This window comes from Centrocercus urophasianus, unplaced genomic scaffold (genome assembly GCF_019232065.1).
Source record: "Centrocercus urophasianus isolate 14NV4802_14NV808 unplaced genomic scaffold, USGS_Curo_1.0 seq_27, whole genome shotgun sequence".
Classification (NCBI taxonomy): domain Eukaryota; kingdom Metazoa; phylum Chordata; class Aves; order Galliformes; family Phasianidae; genus Centrocercus; species Centrocercus urophasianus.
In genome coordinates, this window is record NW_024884833.1 from 12,481,131 (window position 1) to 12,498,700 (window position 17,570).

The window sequence follows — 17,570 nt, forward strand, 5'->3', positions numbered from 1 at the left end:
GTAATGGTGGTGACTATGTTGAAAAATTCCATCTTGTAGCTGAGAATTTGCTCTATTAAACAGTGTTATCGCGCTCCTTGTAGCTGTTATAATTTCTATGGAAATAAGTAGGAGGCATTACTTTCGGGGCAACTTCTGTGAAAAGACACACATAATGCTGAACATCTTAAAACTTGAAAATAGGAAAAGCACTTGAACTGTTGTGAAGCAGACTGATTTATGTCAACAAGTGTTAATCTAACTGAAGGATGTGCAACTCACTTCAGACTTCCATTCCACAGTCACTGCCTGAGCTTCGTGCCTGGGAAGAAAAGAATTCAAAGGTTTTGACATCAACTGAGATGCTTTAATGTTTTGATTCACTGAGAGAACTGAAAAGATACATCTGAAGGATAGTTAGGAGCAATCCTGTTACGGAACTGATATTTTTCCATTCTCATTTGCATCCAGGCCAGTAACAGCTGCAGAGGTAGTGTATACAAGTGCTGAAAAAAAGAGCAATTGTGTTACTATCCTTTGAAAAGTCAGTACAATAGGTGATTTTGTAGGAGGAAAAATGTCACATATTTGTTTGTATTTATATGTTCCTTCAAGATGGTATTTCATACTAACAAGCCAAATTACAAAAAGATAAAAAAGAATGTTTACTCTTCTGTGTGTTCACTGTGAGGAACTAATAAAGAGCCACATTCACCACTCTTCTTTTGTGTTTATATAATGTGTTATTTTTAGTGTATGTGTTATAAAGGGCCTGGTACAGTAGTTTAAGTCTCTTCTTGACAGTCTGCTGAGACGATTTCATGCACAGTAGTTGAAATGAATTTTCTAGATAAGTATAAAGTCAGTGATTAAGATATACCTTTCTGATTTAATAGTTTGTTGTCTGTCCAACTGATACTTCTTTCTGAATATATCAAGGAATATCAGTATTTCCAAAATGTCTTTGCTAAAGAAAAGCTAGACCATAGCTGTCAACTGACCTCTGGAGAAATGTCAAAAATTGATGTCTTGGTGAAATTTTAGCTGTATGAACTTCATGGAGCTCAGCGGGGAAGACAGGTACTCTGAGCGGTGATCCAAATGGAGAAAATAGTTAAGTAAGCTCTGCATTAATTTTGGGAAATGCAGTTCTTATATGAAATGTATCAAGGGCATGAATCTTAAATATGGGCAGCTGCATGAACTGTCTTGAGAGTTAGCTTCATTTGGTAGTGTGCTATTTGAATAGAACAGAGCAAACACCTTGAAGCCAAACCAGAGACATAAGTAAGCCCAAGGGTGCATTATGTTTCGTTTTCTCTGCCTCTAAATATAGTAACTGTTTCCTTAAACTCTGCATTGCAGACATACTCGTTTATTTTCACTTTTGCCTTCATGTTTGCATTCTGTAAAGAGTGAACTAAGGCTGGCTGGCAAACTGTGGGCTTTCCACTTCCCAGGAAGTTGTAATCATAAGAAAGGCTATGGATCTGCTCCTGCAGTGCCAGAACCAAACTGGGATCTCCACTGCATTTGTGCTTTCTCCTGCTTTAAGTTCTTGGGCTGGCACTAACTGTTCAGGATTCTCAGCATTAAAGGAGAAATTCCCAATGGAAACTGCATGGTAACAATTGGATACTACTGACTGAATAACCTCAGTAGCTTGGCATAAAACCACTGCTGTCTCCAGTTGGCACAACCATACGTCAAGAACAGGGATCTGTTAAAGCTAACTGTATTCACTGACCTGGGATATCTTGCTCCAGATGGACCTGAACAGCATCTTATCTGAGTGTGTACTGAAGCATTTGCTCAAAAAAAGCATGTGCCAGTGGCTGCAAAGACAGGTCCCAGCGTTATTCAGTGATATGTGTTATTCATGATATGTGAAGAGCTATCTCCTGTTGTCTTATCTAACTCATGGTTAAATGCTCTAATTGGGAGGAAGAATAGCCCTAAAGGATGACTTTTAAAGAGCCTGTGATAGTTGCATTTCCATTCTTCATGAAATATAAGGTGATTCACAGTTAAAAGAACAAAACAAAACAAAACAAAAACACAACAAACCACCAATCACCACAGCATTTGCTCAGAATTTGTCAGAAGACACCTGACAGCCAAGGAGTCAAGCACTTGTTTGTAAAATTACTGAATTCTTGATAGATCTGTGGTGGACTAACTGGACACTGCACTTCTTCCCCGAGTTGGGGCATGCTTTTCCAGCCATCAAAGTTCTTGAGATTGGCCTAATGAAATCTGGCACTGATGACAGCAGATGAGGACAGTGGAACCAGTAAAAAACTGGTATAAAATTCAGCTTATTTGTAGAGAAGTTTCAGTTTGTGGGTATCTGCACTGTACTCATTGCATGCTGTCAGAATTTCTCTTCTGTGGGGAGCTTGGTTCTATGTGTAAATATTTCTTGCTTGAGTAAAGATTATATCATTGGTCCCTGCATCTGCCTGAAACCTGGCATTCCTTGTACACAGCATTGTGTAGCTCTATGCTTCATTTTCAAACTATGTGAGTTCACACCCCTCGAGCATTATTTTAAGTTTGATTTCAGAGGGGCTACAAATGAAATCCATTTGAATCTGCCAAGTTCCATCAAGTTTTGTGTCAAGCTTACAAATTTTGCATGATTTCGATGCATAATCATAAATCAGCCCAGGTGTGCTGAAAGTTTCTGAAAGTTTTACTATACCTTTTGATGAACTTGTTTTGACATTTGAGTTGTAAGAAAATACAGCAGTAGAGAACTTTGCAGTGTTTAATTTTGGATGTTACGTACAACTCTCACAGTAATGTAGATTAGGGACATCCATGACATGTCATTAAATAGTAATTCATCTACGTTAGTCCAGTGTTTGGAGTGTGCTGCCTTTCTCCTTAAAGACTACATCAAAAAATAACTTAGAGTATGAAGTTTTCCCAAAGTTCAGAAACATTCCATTTCACTAGGGAATGTTTATTGATTATTTTTTTTAACCATCTATATGAATCAGGACTAAACATATCGTTGGTTTATTTTTCAGTGTGTTAAGAAAATACATTTCCCATAAAGGGAGCTTCCTGGCAGCAGTACTTCTGGAGCCCAATTACAGTCTTATATGCTTACATCTATGTTGTTCAGGCTGGTGTGTGCTGAGTTATCCAGCATGCCCTTGCAGCTCTAAATGGAGTAGTATATATTAATGTATGTTAGCACAGAGGAAATAGAGTCAATCATATAATTTAAAGGGATATAATTCTGCTGGCCGATTTTTTTTCTTTTCAATTTAAAAAAGAAAGTCTTTGAAAGTCATTTCTAAGTTTAATAGTTTTATGAGCTGCTGAAGCACAAAGGAAGTTGAATTGATTTAAAGTGCAGAACATGTTTCTCCATGCTATCATAGTTCAGTTGTGGCTCTGCTGACTTCGTGCAAATGCAATATGCAGTCTTTCATATATGTAAAAAGCAGAAATGAAGAGCTGGCCCTCCTGAAAAGAGTATGGAAGAGCTAACTCTTTCACTATGGGATTTCAAAATATCCTCTCCAGAAGGTTACGGAAAGAGTAAAGTGTGTGATACTATAGCTGTGTATAGTATACTGTATTGTACTATACATTTACATATACATGTACTATTGTAGTGTACTGTATTGAACTGTATAGTGTTCAATAGCTGTTGAAGCATGCTGAAATGAACATACTGTTGTAGTTTGCAATATGCAGTCAGTAGGTTTATGATTCTGAATGCCTTTATTAGAATTAATCAGTAGTTTACAAAGGGGAGATGAAATTAAAGGTCTAAAACCAGATACTGTTTACTGATGACTCACTGAAGTAGATACAGAATGCTATGGTATAATCAAGTGAGTAGCGTTGCGGACAGCAGAGGGTTTGGCTTAGAGGCAGTGGCTGGTATTTGCGAGGTGCCTTACACCATCCCATTGGGTGCTATCCAGCCAGGTTTTGGTGGTGCTGCACTTTGCTGTGGTGTGCAGGGGAAGCTTCCAAGCCCCTCATGTGACTTCAGCCAGCAGTGAGTCAGGATGTTTTTCTTCTCTGCTACAATAAAAACCTTCAGTTAAAGAACAGGGTGGATGTTCTTAAGGACATGCAGGCAAATTACATTTCTCAGCGCCGCCCACTGCAAGACAGAGCTTTTAGAGTATTAATGTTTGATGATAAGTAGCATCAAGGTAGAGTAGTTGTGAAGAAGGTAAAAATAGACTTCAGTTAGAGAAGAGGTTTTATTTCGAACCTCCCTCTAAATTAAACAGAACTTCCCCTGAAAGTGTACAGCTAGTCATTGGACTTTGTTCTTTCTCAGTGCTATGAAAAAACTGCAGAAGCTTAACTTAAAACAGTCTTGCTAAGCAAGTGAGGAAGCTTAAGAGCCCTTGCTTATGGTAAATTACATCTGTCCACTCTGCAAGGTTTTCTAGTGGTATGAAATGTGTTTTGCTGCCTTTTACTGTATGGAGGGTGTTTTAACACACAGCAGCTATTTTTCTGAGTTAGTCAGAATTTCTTCTCAGTCTTCACTTGAAGTGCAGTTATGCAGAGTCAATGGTTTTGAGTTTTTTGGGATTCTTCAAGTTAGTGAGAAACTGGAATCATAAGTCATTTGCTATATCCACCATAAAGAGGCTAAAATGAGAGTAAAGAACGTCCCTTCTTTGCACAGCAAGAGAAAGATAGACGAGAAAAGGCTGTGAATTTTTATTGCTTCTTCCTCCCAAATGCCGTTCCTTTAGTTTGTTCCCTAGCAGACTGACACTGATTTATTTTAATAGACTGTGCGTTTGGATCTTTGTCTGATGCAAATTGTGGTGGCTTCTCTCACTGCAGCACAGCTGAGCTGTTTTACATAGGCTGAGGTTTACCACAGAATGTAATACACTAATATATTTCTATGCAACTCTGTAAGTTATGTCAGAATTCTGTAGCTTGTCCTAGTGGGAGGTTCTTGTTCAATGCTTTTATGATTAAAATTGTGATGTCAAATGCAGATGTGTGATAAATATGTTTAAGAGATGGATGTGTGTTATGGCAGTGGTTGTCAGAGCTTTTTTTGACGGCTTAATCTTCAGCTAGTGCAATTGGTCCATCAGATTATTTTCTTATATTTCTCTGAGTACCTTCTTCCTGTGTTTCCCTGTCTGTTTTCCTTTATTTCATTTCTCTTATGTTTTCTCTGTCTCTGTCTGGTCTCAGCAGGGTTCTCATTGGTTGAACACTGAGGACAGGATGAGGAAGATATCTTAGACATCCCTTGCATAACTTCTTTTTGGCATGATAAGGTCCAAGTCACAGAGAAGATTGAATAATGAACAAGGGAGGTCCAGATGCACCCCCCTGCAGTACTCAGATAGATGAACTGGGGGTCTTTAATAAACAATTCTGTTGTTTTTACTTGGCAAAATATATAAATTTCCCAACTACCACCACTAACAAAATAGATTAACAAATCCTTAGAGGTGAGATCAGATTGCCTTTAAAAATTCGGGGAAGCATGCACAAAATGCAAAGTAAGCCACAGTCTTGTAATGGCCAGTTTTAGCCTATGAAGACCCGCAGAGCGCTCATTGTCGTATGATGCAGTGATAATGTGTTTTGTCTAGTGTCACACTAGTGATGTCTAGTGCCATTTCACTGCTTTTCTTTTTTTCCCAAGAGACAGTGAATGCCATTAAGGAAAGCTTTTTTGCTTTCCCTGGCATTTGGCAAGAGTATAGCCCAAGTCAGCTTTATAGCTTGGAGGAGAGCCCAGCCCAACTCTTGGGATTCTCAGGCTTTTGTTGGGATGTGGGCACACAACATACTTCTTTTACGTACCAGCTAAAGTAGATTAGTTGATTTTGGGAAAGCAATACTCTTTCCACTTCATCAGAATTCTCATTAAATAGGAAAAAAATTCTTAAAGTGAAAACAATTTTTATTCTATCAAAGAAACACTTTAACCTTATAAGCAAACCTGTGGCTTTGATTAGTTCTGGATGTTTATGAAAGTACAAGTGCATTTCTGGGTTTCTTCATGACTGGTGTTATCTTTTGAAATGTATGGACTTTTTAGAAGGGACGTTTTGTACATCAGAGTTATTTTTCAGCCCGTGAAGGTAAACGAATTGCAGTTTCTACTTAACCCTTTCTATTAGACAGCCTTATTTGTGCTGTGAAATCTCTTTTCTTGCTGAAGAAGAGTTAACAGTTTATATAATTCCACAGACAACATTTTTATTTAAAATCTGTAGGATACCACTGGACAATCATAGCTCGCACATGATAGTAACACAAAGGACCATCCTGCATGCCCGCAAGCTTTTGGGGGTTCAGATAGTTATTCTTCATATGAGAGTGTACTCTCAGTGTTTTGCTCCACTACGACAGTTTCTCTTCTCTTAAATTCCTCTTGTTTATGTAGTATCATGCAATGCATCCTCCCTTTCCTTTGTTTTCTCATTGCTACATCTTGTGAATAAAATTGAAACTGCTTTGTGACAAGGTGGATATCAGTTTAACAAGTGATTAAGCTAACCATACAAGGGAAGTAAAACTAAGGGATCCCACCCCAAATGTAAGTAGCTTAACTCCACTGCCACCATCATGGCTGACCCTTTTGCTGCTATAGAATGCATGATGTAGGGAAGCAGTGTCCTGGAAAAGGGTGACATTGTGATGCAGATTTATTTATTGCCTTCAGGGTGACTTCCTTCCTTGATGAGCACTGCTTCATTTTCCCTTTGTAAAACTCAACTGTTTCTCCTCCAGACCTCAAAGTATAATTTAAATAATGGGGAAGATTTTAAGATGTACCTGTGCACTGCAGAAGATCTAACTAGGGCTTAGTGTTAGTTGCAATAGGTCAGCAACCACTGAAGCATGCAGGCTTCAATACTTGGCCTCTGAACAATCAAAGCCATGACAGGAACCACTCTCATACTCTTTTCTGTCCTGCTTTTTCAACAGTTACATCGCAAACCAGAGAAAATTAGAAAGTATCAATGACAATGAAGTTGGATTTTACGTTGGACTTAAAAATCTGTGAGTACATGGAAAAATATTTTTAAAATTACTTTTTCTCATTTCTCATTTCTCTCATGGAAGTATGTACAGACTTCGTTAGAGTGTAAGTATGACTTTATATGTTACAGAGGACAGTGATACATCTTGCAGTTCAGCCTTGTAGTGATTTCCCCCACACTCTCATTTTAGCCATTTATTATCATTGTTCTTATCACTGTATTGTAAATGGACTACTCTAACATTTTTATCTGTTTTCACAGGACCGTGGTGGATTCAGGCTTAAGATTTGTGTCCCGTCAGGCATTTGTGAAAAATGCCAACCTACAATACATGTGAGTAAGAAAAGCACCTGCCTTTTAAATCCAAACCCTAACTCTTGTGAATTTCTTTCTCTCTTTTACCATTTCTTTAATAAAAAATGTTATAATGAGACAGATGTATAGTGACCATCTGTCATTCATTGACCTGAGTAGGGTATGTATGGTAAGGAACTCGCAGAGTGTAGGGCAAGTATGATATAGAACTGGCTGATCATAGGAACATAATGTAGGCTGGTGAAAAGACAGTCTAACTCATTATCCTGTCTCTAGCAGTGGTCTCTGGCAGTGTCTTTTTTGGTACGTAGTATAGCACAGTGTCTGTCTCAGCTGAACTGAGCTGGTGCTGCAGGCACATTGTCCACCCTCTATGCATTGCACTCAGTGACAAGGATTTGACTGGATTTAGCCTGATTCGTTGGGTCAAATGTATTTTAGCAGCTACAGTGCAGTAGCTGCATGCATGGGGTAAGCATATCTTCAAGTGTAGATTGACCACTTTGCATTCCCATAGACTGTGCCAAGATTGTGAAGCAGAGCCCTGTAAGTGAGGATGAACAGAAGATTCACTTCAGAAGCTCACTCATGATCTAAGCAAATGTTGCCAAAGCAGAATATAAGAATGAGATTACTTTCATACCCAGCTGCAGTTTGTGGTTCATGAATTTCAGGAAGCTGAATTGGTGTTCAGTGGAGTTTTTTGCCTGTGTTTTTTGAGCTTACTTACACTTTAGATGTGCATACATGCCTGTGAAGGACTGTAGAACTTTTTGCTAGGACAGCTAAAGAATAGATCACTTTGCTACTTACATGGAAGATCATGGGTCCAGTACTACAAAATGTTGAGATTGTGTGTCGGGCTCAGTTCCTCACAGGTACTCTATTTTAATCAAATATTCAAGTGTATATTTTCAGTCCTTCCATCTTCTTTAGATGTTTAGCATTTACTCAACCCTTTGTTTTTGTTAGGTCCTAATGAGATCAAAAAGACAGAAGACCAACCCGCAGGCTTCCAAAAATACTTCCATGTAATATGTAAGAGCTGCTGAACCAAGCTCAAGGCTTTGCTAATAAAATGAAATCACTTTTTACACCTGTGTTTTCCAAAGAATAGCAATTAATTTACATAAGGAAGTGGATGTGAATATCTGTTTCTGCCTAAATATAATTACTGTCACTTGAAGACTGTGAACTAGACTTTGCTTAGCTGTAAGACCATATTATTTCTTACAGTCATTAATGAATAACTTTTACTATAACTAGTTGGTGATATAAGGAAGTACATTCCTGAAGTGAATTTGTTCTTCTGCTTATGTGGGAATTACACAGTGAATTACGATTGCAAAAGATGAAACTCTATAAAGCCAATGCATGTGTGCTGTCTGTGGAAATGTGCAATGAGAACTTACTGGTCAAGAGGCACAGCTGCGAACAATTCAGTTGCTATGCTGGGACAGAATCTTAGCTTAATGCAGTAGAACAGAGAAAATTCAGTCTGGGATTAAAATGAACTTAATGTTAGATTTTTCCCATTAGTGTAGCTGCTATCCTGGCATCTGTACCCATGACCAGGAAAGGCATCTATTTAGATACTAAATGATACTAAAATGAGTATACTGAATGTAGGATGAGGATACTAAAATCTACATGTGTAGAAAGATCTTACAGGGAGGACTAGTAGAGTATTTTGTAAAAGAAATCTTCTAAGAAATTAAGATGCTGAGTATGTTCAGTCCAGTAGAGAGAAGACTGAAAGGGAATATATATCTCTATCTTCAAAAAGAGAGCAATTGTAATGAGGAGAGTAATCAGTTGTCTCTATGACCATGAACATAGGATGATGAATAATGAGTTCAATTTGTATCAAGGTAGATGAATGTTTGGAAGTCTTTCCCATCCGTATGGACAGGTAGACACTGCAAAAATTCACTGAAAGAACATGTGGATAAGATATCTCCAAAATATTTTAACCACAGGAAGAGCTTCAGCTGGAGCACGCAGGCAAACATGGAACACATAGTGATTGGTGATCAGGCTTTATGAGATCTGTAGTTCATGGAATGACCTTTTAGAAACAAATTAGACTGGGTGACATCTGTTAGGTTGATGTACATGGAATCCTGATTCAAGATAATTATGTTGTGATCCAGGAGCTTATTCAGTCTCATACTACATTTTGTTTTGGTGAGGAATTACTAATGTTAGCAGAAACAGGGCAACCCCAGATAAGATGGAAATTTTTAGATGACACCACCTGCTTTATATACATGTCACAAAACAGTAAGTGTGGTGATATATTTTGTTGAGGCTGATCTATTAATCCTGCAAAAAAATGCACTTATTTATTTTTTCTGGGAAGTCTTGATGCATGCTAAAATGTTTCTGAAAACCCCAGCAAATCAGTGCTTGTCATCAGCAGTAAAACTCATGTTGACTGCACTGAGAATGAAATGCAGTTCCTATTGTGGTTGGGACAGTGAAATCTATCAAGAGCTGGAGTAATTTCACTTTGCAAGAGTAAACTGCACAGACCTTTGAAAAGTTTTCTATTTTAAAGCAGCAGTTTTCCATTACCCCACAAAGAAAACAAAAGCTGCCAACACTTTACTGAAGTAGCTGCATAAGCTTTAATTTTGCTGGTGATGCTGCTGTAGTTTTCTCTTTCTAACATGAAAAATCTTCTGATATATTTAAAGATCTTTATTATATGAATACAGCATTTGTTTTCCAAGTCATCTAGAAAAATGAGATAATAAGGAATCTGTTAAGAGATTTCCTTAAGCCCTTTTTTGTCGTCATCTTCTTTTCTTGGACAAACATTTGTAGCCAAATACCTTTCTGGAGGTAAGGATGATAAGAAGACTTGAGTAATAATATAAAAAAAAAAGAAAAACAACTGAAGGAGAATTGCTCAAATAGATATTATTTAAATGAAGGTAATAATCTTGCTTATCTAGTTCTGATATTTTCATTGAACTTGGACTCACATTAGTCACATTTAGTCAACAGTTACATTTAACAAGCAACACTAGTAGTAGCAGTTCTGTAATTTATAAGTTTGCCTGCTACTAACAGTAATTTTAATGGACTTGTGTAATACACATCCGTGGTATTCTGTCAATATCTTTAAACACAAAAATATATTTTGCAGCAAGTGTTTATTTCCTGGAATATTGAAAAATAGCTCTGGTTATGTGCCAGGCTTTGTATAATTGCACTGATGAAGCATAAATGTGTGTTTATTACATGCATACAAATCTAGGTAATAAGATGTGCTTACTTGTCTACCAGGTTTAGGAAATGCAAACAAATGAAAGTGTTTGAAACCCAGTGGCAGCTTTCCCATGTGCACATACAAAGCTGGTTCCAGCTGTAAGCAGATCATGCAGTTGCCTGTGGAGGGAGACTGAGCGTAGCAAAATGCCCACTTCTTTAACTCTTCTCCCTGTTTCTCCTTAGATCTGTTCCCCCTATTTCTTTTCTCTCCCTGTGTGGAGCCCTAAAGGCAGTGGGGCAAGCGGCTCAGTGATACTGCTGTGAAGTGCTGTGCCTGTCTTGCTACCTTGCTACATATTTACATAGCTTCTCAAGCTGCTCTTGCACTCCCTGAATTGCCACAACTTGGTTTTGTCAAGGCTAGTTAGTTTAAAGTGAGCTTGATATTTGTATGTAAAAAACAGACATGCTTTTTGACTGAATTCTGGTCCTGTTCTTAGGTGCAGTTTTAGAGCCAAGCTCTGTGCTGCAACACACTTTTTATTTTTTAAGGCTTTAGAACCCCAGATGGATCTTCCTGCTCACCATGATCTTTTTGTGTGTAGTTGAATTGGGGAACTAATTTATATTCTCCTTCCATGGAAGTGGAAGTGCAGGCCTTAACTACTTCATAATAACACTGGTAGTGATTTTTTCACTTAACATGAATTAAAGAGATCACAGCAGGAATCTTTATAATCAATATAAAGTGCTCAGCTCCTGAAAAAAAGATGTATAGCAGTAAATATACTGTCAAAGTGTCTTTTAAAATGATAATTCTATAATGGTGACCTGAAAAATTTCTACTGAATTACTTCTCAACTTGAAAAACGTTAAGGCTCTAAACTATATGGACTAAAGGCCTGTGATCCCTGTGGTCTTGGAATTACTAAATTTATCTACCCATGACCAGGAATATAGGTGCAGAAATTAATTTTGTTACTCTTTGTACTGCTTCTCACTTCCTTTTTCTGGTATGCATCAAGTGCAGCTGGTAAAAATCTGAAACAACAATTACAGCTACTAAAATATTTTTGTTTTCTCTAAGCTGGCCTTGTTGAACATTTTGTGCAAAACAAAATGGCTTCAGCTGGACAGAGATTTTCCTGAGGAGTCCACTGTCTGATAGTTAGGTTCTCCTGGAATGGAAGTGGAAGTCCCGTGTTACGTGGAAACCAGGAGCCAAATCTGGTCCATACATGATGTGGAGTATATTGCCTCCCACTAGCGAGGGCATGAACACCTTCCTGCAAGTGGAGGCCCATGTATATATGACTGTCCTTTGGTAAGGGTAGAATTCAGTTGCTGTGCAGGTAGGAAAAACAGGCACTTGCCTCATTTGGGAGTGCCATGGAGGCATCCACATGTACTGCTTAGCAGTGTCACAACTAGAGGGGCTTTCCCACATGGTGAGTGAAGTGTTGTGCATGGAATGGTTAAATTCAATATTCCATGTTGCCTTGATGCTGGAGACAAAAGCCCATGTATATCTTTTTTTAGCATTTCAACATATAGCTTCTGCTTACTAGGGAAAAAATTCAAAGTGGTGTATTTTACTCAAACATGTTTTCTGCCATATGTGCAAAGTGTACTTCAATTTTGATATATACTTGCTCAGGGATGTGATTTAGTGGAGGGTTGTGAGTTAGGCTAGTATGGTTAGTTACGGTTGTACTCGATGATCTTTAAGGTCTTTTCCAACCTGAATGATTCTGTGATTCTATGATTCTACTTGATCAGGAACAATTAGATGCATCCACCTACATCAGCAGTAGGGCAGGCTAGTTCATCTGGCAATTGAAATAGTATCTCATCTATTTTGTGCTCCAACATTAGAGCCACACAATTTGTAAACTTCAGATGGTTGCATGCTGGAACAAATCAATAAAGAAATATGGTAAATAAAATCTTGTAAGGATTCTGATATGAAACTTTGTAGAAGATCCAACTTGCACTCTTGTAATTTCTTTGAAAATTGACTTGTACTCAGAAATCGAGGACTGAAAATTTGGGAATTAAATACTATGTTCTTTAGTCAGGGTGAAAAAAAGGTTTAATCCCTGGTTTTAAATGCAATGCAGCTATAGCTATGGAGCCCCCTTGGCGCCTTTATAATACCACATAAAACTTGTGTGGTATTTTGGCTCATAACACTGATTTGCACTGTACTGCTGGCAGTTTTACAGCTTACTGCTCTCACTGTCTTTAATTGGTGGACTGATAAATCAATAGAGGGACAACATTATTTTGGGTTAGGGTGGAGAGAGCAATTTTGTAAGCCTGGGAAGGGGGTTAGTATTTCTGATTCACATGAACGTTTCTTTGCATAAAGTGATAGGACCTTTCACTTAATTACCATTGGAAACCATAAGTGCTTAATTGACATAAAAAAGCCCAATATAGGCATTTTACAGTTTTCCTTTTGATCTTCCATGTGGGTGCATATTGTACATGCAATTTGAAAAGAATAACTAAAAGGCTCTGATGTGGATGTGTGCTAGCATGTAAGGAGGGTTTGTGTGAGTACAGAGTATGGTGCAGCATCAAAGGAAGGGATACACCCATTTCACTTATGAATAAATTGAGCATGTAATTAACACCTGGACTTGACAAAATACTTTTGAAACACAATTAAATCTGCTGCTTTTCTGCAATAAACAGAAGAGCTAAAAGTGAAAATATTGTCCCCTGCTGACTTTGATTTTGAATGTACTTGACTTCAGATACAGATTGGATTCAAATGCTTGAAACCCATCAAGCTGTAAAAAGAGCACAATTTCATTCCAACTGAAGTAAAAGGAATAAAGGCTTTTTAGCACTGGTTTTATTTCTTCATTTCATTAAGAGAGACAAACTCTATTTTCAGTTTAAGAAGAAGCAATCCTAATTAATGCAATCTTTCTCTTTTCCCATAGCAATTTATCTAGAAACAAGCTCTCAAGTTTGTCCAAGAAGCCTTTTCGCCATCTGGGTTTGTCTGATCTGTAAGTTGACATTTCTTAAAATACAGCTTATTTGTGGCTACAGTGGAAGAACAAGACTTAAAAGTTTGCTCTGTTGAAGAAGATAGACAGCCGTCAGTGGTTTGGAATGAAGTTCAGATCCAAAGCAAGCAGTGATGTCAGTGATTTAAATACAGAAAAATTTTCATTGCAGGGCTTGACTGGAATCAAACGTATGTTTTATAAAAAATAAACAGGTTGAAAAAGCCTCTTCAGCTGTGAAATATTTTTATTGTTTTTGAGTTAATTCACAGAAAATGTCATTTGAGTTAGTTTAGCACAGCCATCTACAAAATGTCAAATGATTTATCTGTCTTACATTCCCATATATATTGACCCTACAGCTGCTGTGGTTGTAGTAGGATATTAAAGAAAGTTTTTATTTTCCCTTTGAGTTGCATTGTGCCTTAAGAAATCATTTGCTAATAAGTACTGATGGACGTGTAGTTGCCAGTCACTTCAATATTACATTTTTATGCTCTGCTCTTTCAAGCAGAGATTATGAATTAGTGCACATTCCAAAATTTTATTCTTAAAGGCTAAAAAATGAGAGAAGAGGACATAACTTGCCTCTGAGGAAGATAGTGTTTTCTTATATTTGAGGCTTGCAGAAAAGATGAGGTCTGCAAATGACTTTGGGACTGGGGATATTGACATAAGACATAGGGAAGACAGAGACTGTCTTTTGAATACTTTGGAATAATGATTTTCCTTACTGATTTTTCTGAAAGAACTTTTCAGGCCTGGTATTGTGTTTCTGTGTGCAGTCTTTGCAAATATATGGAAGAGGAATTCCCTGTAGAGGAAATTCAGGAGCTTTGAAAGAGTTGGAGCTGTACTGCAGAGGGAGGCTGCTCTCATAGAGCTCAGAGGTCAGGGTCAGAAATTACCCAAATGCCAATTCAAGAATTGCAACGCAGGCTTAGCAATCCTGAACCCCTTTTTAGTGAACTCCATCCTGTGAGAAATGAAGTGAGTAAATCACGGTGAGGCAAAAGGAGATTATGCCCCTTAGGTATGTTTTGTTGATGATTAAGTTGGTATAATCTCTTTCTTTACAGTGCAGGAACATTGCTCATTGGAATTTTCTTTCATAACTTGGCAGTTGCTGAGCACAGCCGATCACTGATGAAAGACTAGCTAGCTGCAGAAGAAATTGCTGTATGCCTTCCATAGATCTGTTGCTGCTGAAGCTTCTGTTGCTTCACACTTTTATTAAGTCCCTGCCAAAAAGACACTGTTAGCGTGTACATATCTGTAGCTTCTGTGTTTTTGTAGTCATGGCCTTGAATAATAGGATGAAAGATATGGACCAGTGCAGTGTGCTTTGTTTGGGGTCTGCCTAATGTTTCTAAGCAGATAATGTAGAAACAGAGTCACCTTTACTTCCATGGGATGCAGAACTATAGGGGTGGGTATGCTGTAACTTCGAAAGGAAATTACAGCAACTTTGAAGGCATACTGTGCTTCCAACTCTGTTGGGGTTTCCTTGGAGTTAGTCTGCTGCAATTAACAGGTTTATTCTCAAGCACAAATCAAACCACTCTTGGACTTCTTCATCTCAGGTGAACAGTTTCTTTTAGGTTCTATGTGGAGTAAACGCTTGCAAAGATTCTGAGGGAGAATGAAGTCAATGTTGCTTTATTCATAACTGAGCTGACATAAGAAATGTAAGGGAAAGAAGATGGGGATAACAAAATAGAGCCTGGAAGATGGAAAAGCGGTGATAAAACCAGTATCAGTTGAACAATTCTGTTGATAAATAGGTAACATACAGGTGGAAGATTAGAATGGGGAGGATAAGAATGCTGGAAGGGAATTCTGAGAGGAGAATGTGCCATAAATTGCCTGTGAGAAGGTTACTCTAGATCTGAAAAAGAAGTGTCTTGTTGTTAGCACACTTGTAAATCAAAACATAAACGGATGAAAAGTTCAGGCAAGGGTGATGTAGAAGATATTTGCCAGATACTGTAGGGAAGGAAATGCCACCTTGAAAGGTTTCTTCTTTTAGAACAAGCTGTAGCTGCAGCTGTAAAATTACGGCAAACAAGATAAAGACATGTAATTTCCTTCTACTAGGTTAGATTCTTTATTTCACACAAGAATATATGGAGAGTCATCATGCTTCTATCCAGCATCCTGCCCATTATATGCCTAACTCATCTAATGGGTTTGACACAAGATATAAGAGTGGATGAAAGGAATGCTTAGCCACTGATTGAGGGAAAATTGTCTTTTAAATGGAAGTTGTATAATGAAACAGAAGAAAAATAGTATTATTTGAGAAATGAGAAATGCACATTTTAGGCTTTGACCCAAGATCCTAGTATTCATATTTTGTCCTGCATAAGTGATTATTATTTATGCAGTAGTGCTGTGGAAGTCCAGCTGATAACTGCTGTGACTACAGATTGTTCCTTAAGAGGTTTGCAAGAATGATCCCTGCAGCTTTTTATCCACAAAGAATTACAGATGGCTTTTGAGGAACAGGCTTTTGAAGGAACAGGTTACAGCTCTGAAAACCTGAGCTTTTCATGATTTGAACATTTTGCATACTCAGAAGTTAGTCTTCTGCATATACAAGCACAAGTACTGGAAGCAACTGGAAGCAACAAGAATGGAGCCTAATGTCTCCTGAATTACATCAATTAATTGGAGACTGTGACTGAGCCCCTCTGTGATCTCTTTGATCTACAGCAGTTTGGATGCAAGCAAAGCTTTGTTTTCTGTGAGGAAATAGCTATCTGCTTTGGTAGGTAGCTTACATTGCACTGAGGGTTTTGGTGTGTACCTTTCCACTTTCACTCAGCTGAGTACTTTGAGTCCCTCTGCCTATCAGCTTTTCCTACATGCGTGATACATTCTGCTTTCTAAATATATATACTTTTCTCTTTCCTGTAGGATACTGGTGGACAATCCATTCAAGTGTTCCTGTGAAATTATGTGGATTAAGAAGTTTCAAGAGACCAAGTTTTACACAGAAGCTCAGGATATATATTGCGTAGATGACAATAACAAGCGGACAGCCTTGATGGATATGAAGGTCCCAAACTGCGGTAATATTCTTTTAACATATGTTTACTGCTAAATTGTTGTAAGATGGGAAAGACAAACATGATTTTTTGCGAGATATCTTTCAGAATGACAACAACTCTATTTAAAGAAAGTGCTTTAAGAGAGAGATTAAGCTGTCTGTGGTCTTCCATCCCACATGGAGTAACTTCACGTATAGTCTTCTTTTCCTTGATCCTTTTAAAAATATACCATTATTCAAGTGCAGGAGGACAGAACATGAATTATAGATAACACAGAAGAATTGTATAAGAAACATGTGCCTTTGTCAGACTAAATGGTAGCACTTCCAAGCTGAACAGGCACAGAATTCTTCCTTGATTTTTTAAAACTATTTGAGGTTAATGAAATCTTTACTTTCTTTCAAAACTGTAAACTCTAGTGCCAGTACCAAAGAAAGAGAATTCAGAAAAAAAGAAAAAGTGTCAGCAACAGCACAAATTAGGGAATAGCTCAGTTCTTCACATAGATGGAAATCTACTGAGCTCACTTGTATAATTTATGCAAAAGAGTCATTGCAAGCTTAGGCCTGTAATATTTTGCATTAGTGTAAGTGGATTTGAAGATTGTGGGAAAATGTCACAAAAAGCCTTTTTTTTTTTTCGATACAGTTTTGCTTCCTATATATTGGACAGCTGGAGAGTGGTTGATATCTGTTGTGGATGAGAGGTAGAGCTTGAGTGTTCCAGTCACAGCATGAGGCCTGCTAAAGTCTGGAGTTTTCTTTGCAGAGCAGGCAGCTGGGTGCTTAGCAGCTGGCAGGCAAAAAGGAAAGAGATCAGGGTTTCTTCATGGAGGGCTGATTTGAACGGAAGCTGTAAATGAAGGTGGATGGCAGGAAGAACACAAAACCTACACTTTTTGTCCTTTCACCATTCACTGAACATCCTTTTATCCACAGTGTTTGGAACATGCAGGACTGTCTGATAGCAGC

At 37.9% G+C, this 17,570-nt stretch overlaps 1 protein-coding gene across 4 annotated transcripts in view; it reads left to right on the top strand.

Moving 5' to 3' along the window:
- Window positions 1-17,570, top strand: part of NTRK2 (neurotrophic receptor tyrosine kinase 2) — a 201,586-nt gene that overhangs the window by 10,392 nt on the left and 173,624 nt on the right. For all 4 annotated transcript variants that reach the window (XM_042826967.1, XM_042826968.1, XM_042826972.1 and 1 more), the window contains exons 2-5: window positions 6,934-7,008; window positions 7,251-7,322; window positions 13,478-13,546; window positions 16,466-16,620. In XM_042826967.1, the coding sequence (XP_042682901.1) occupies window positions 6,934-7,008; window positions 7,251-7,322; window positions 13,478-13,546; window positions 16,466-16,620 (371 nt within the window). The remainder of the gene's footprint in view (window positions 1-6,933; window positions 7,009-7,250; window positions 7,323-13,477; window positions 13,547-16,465; window positions 16,621-17,570) is intronic.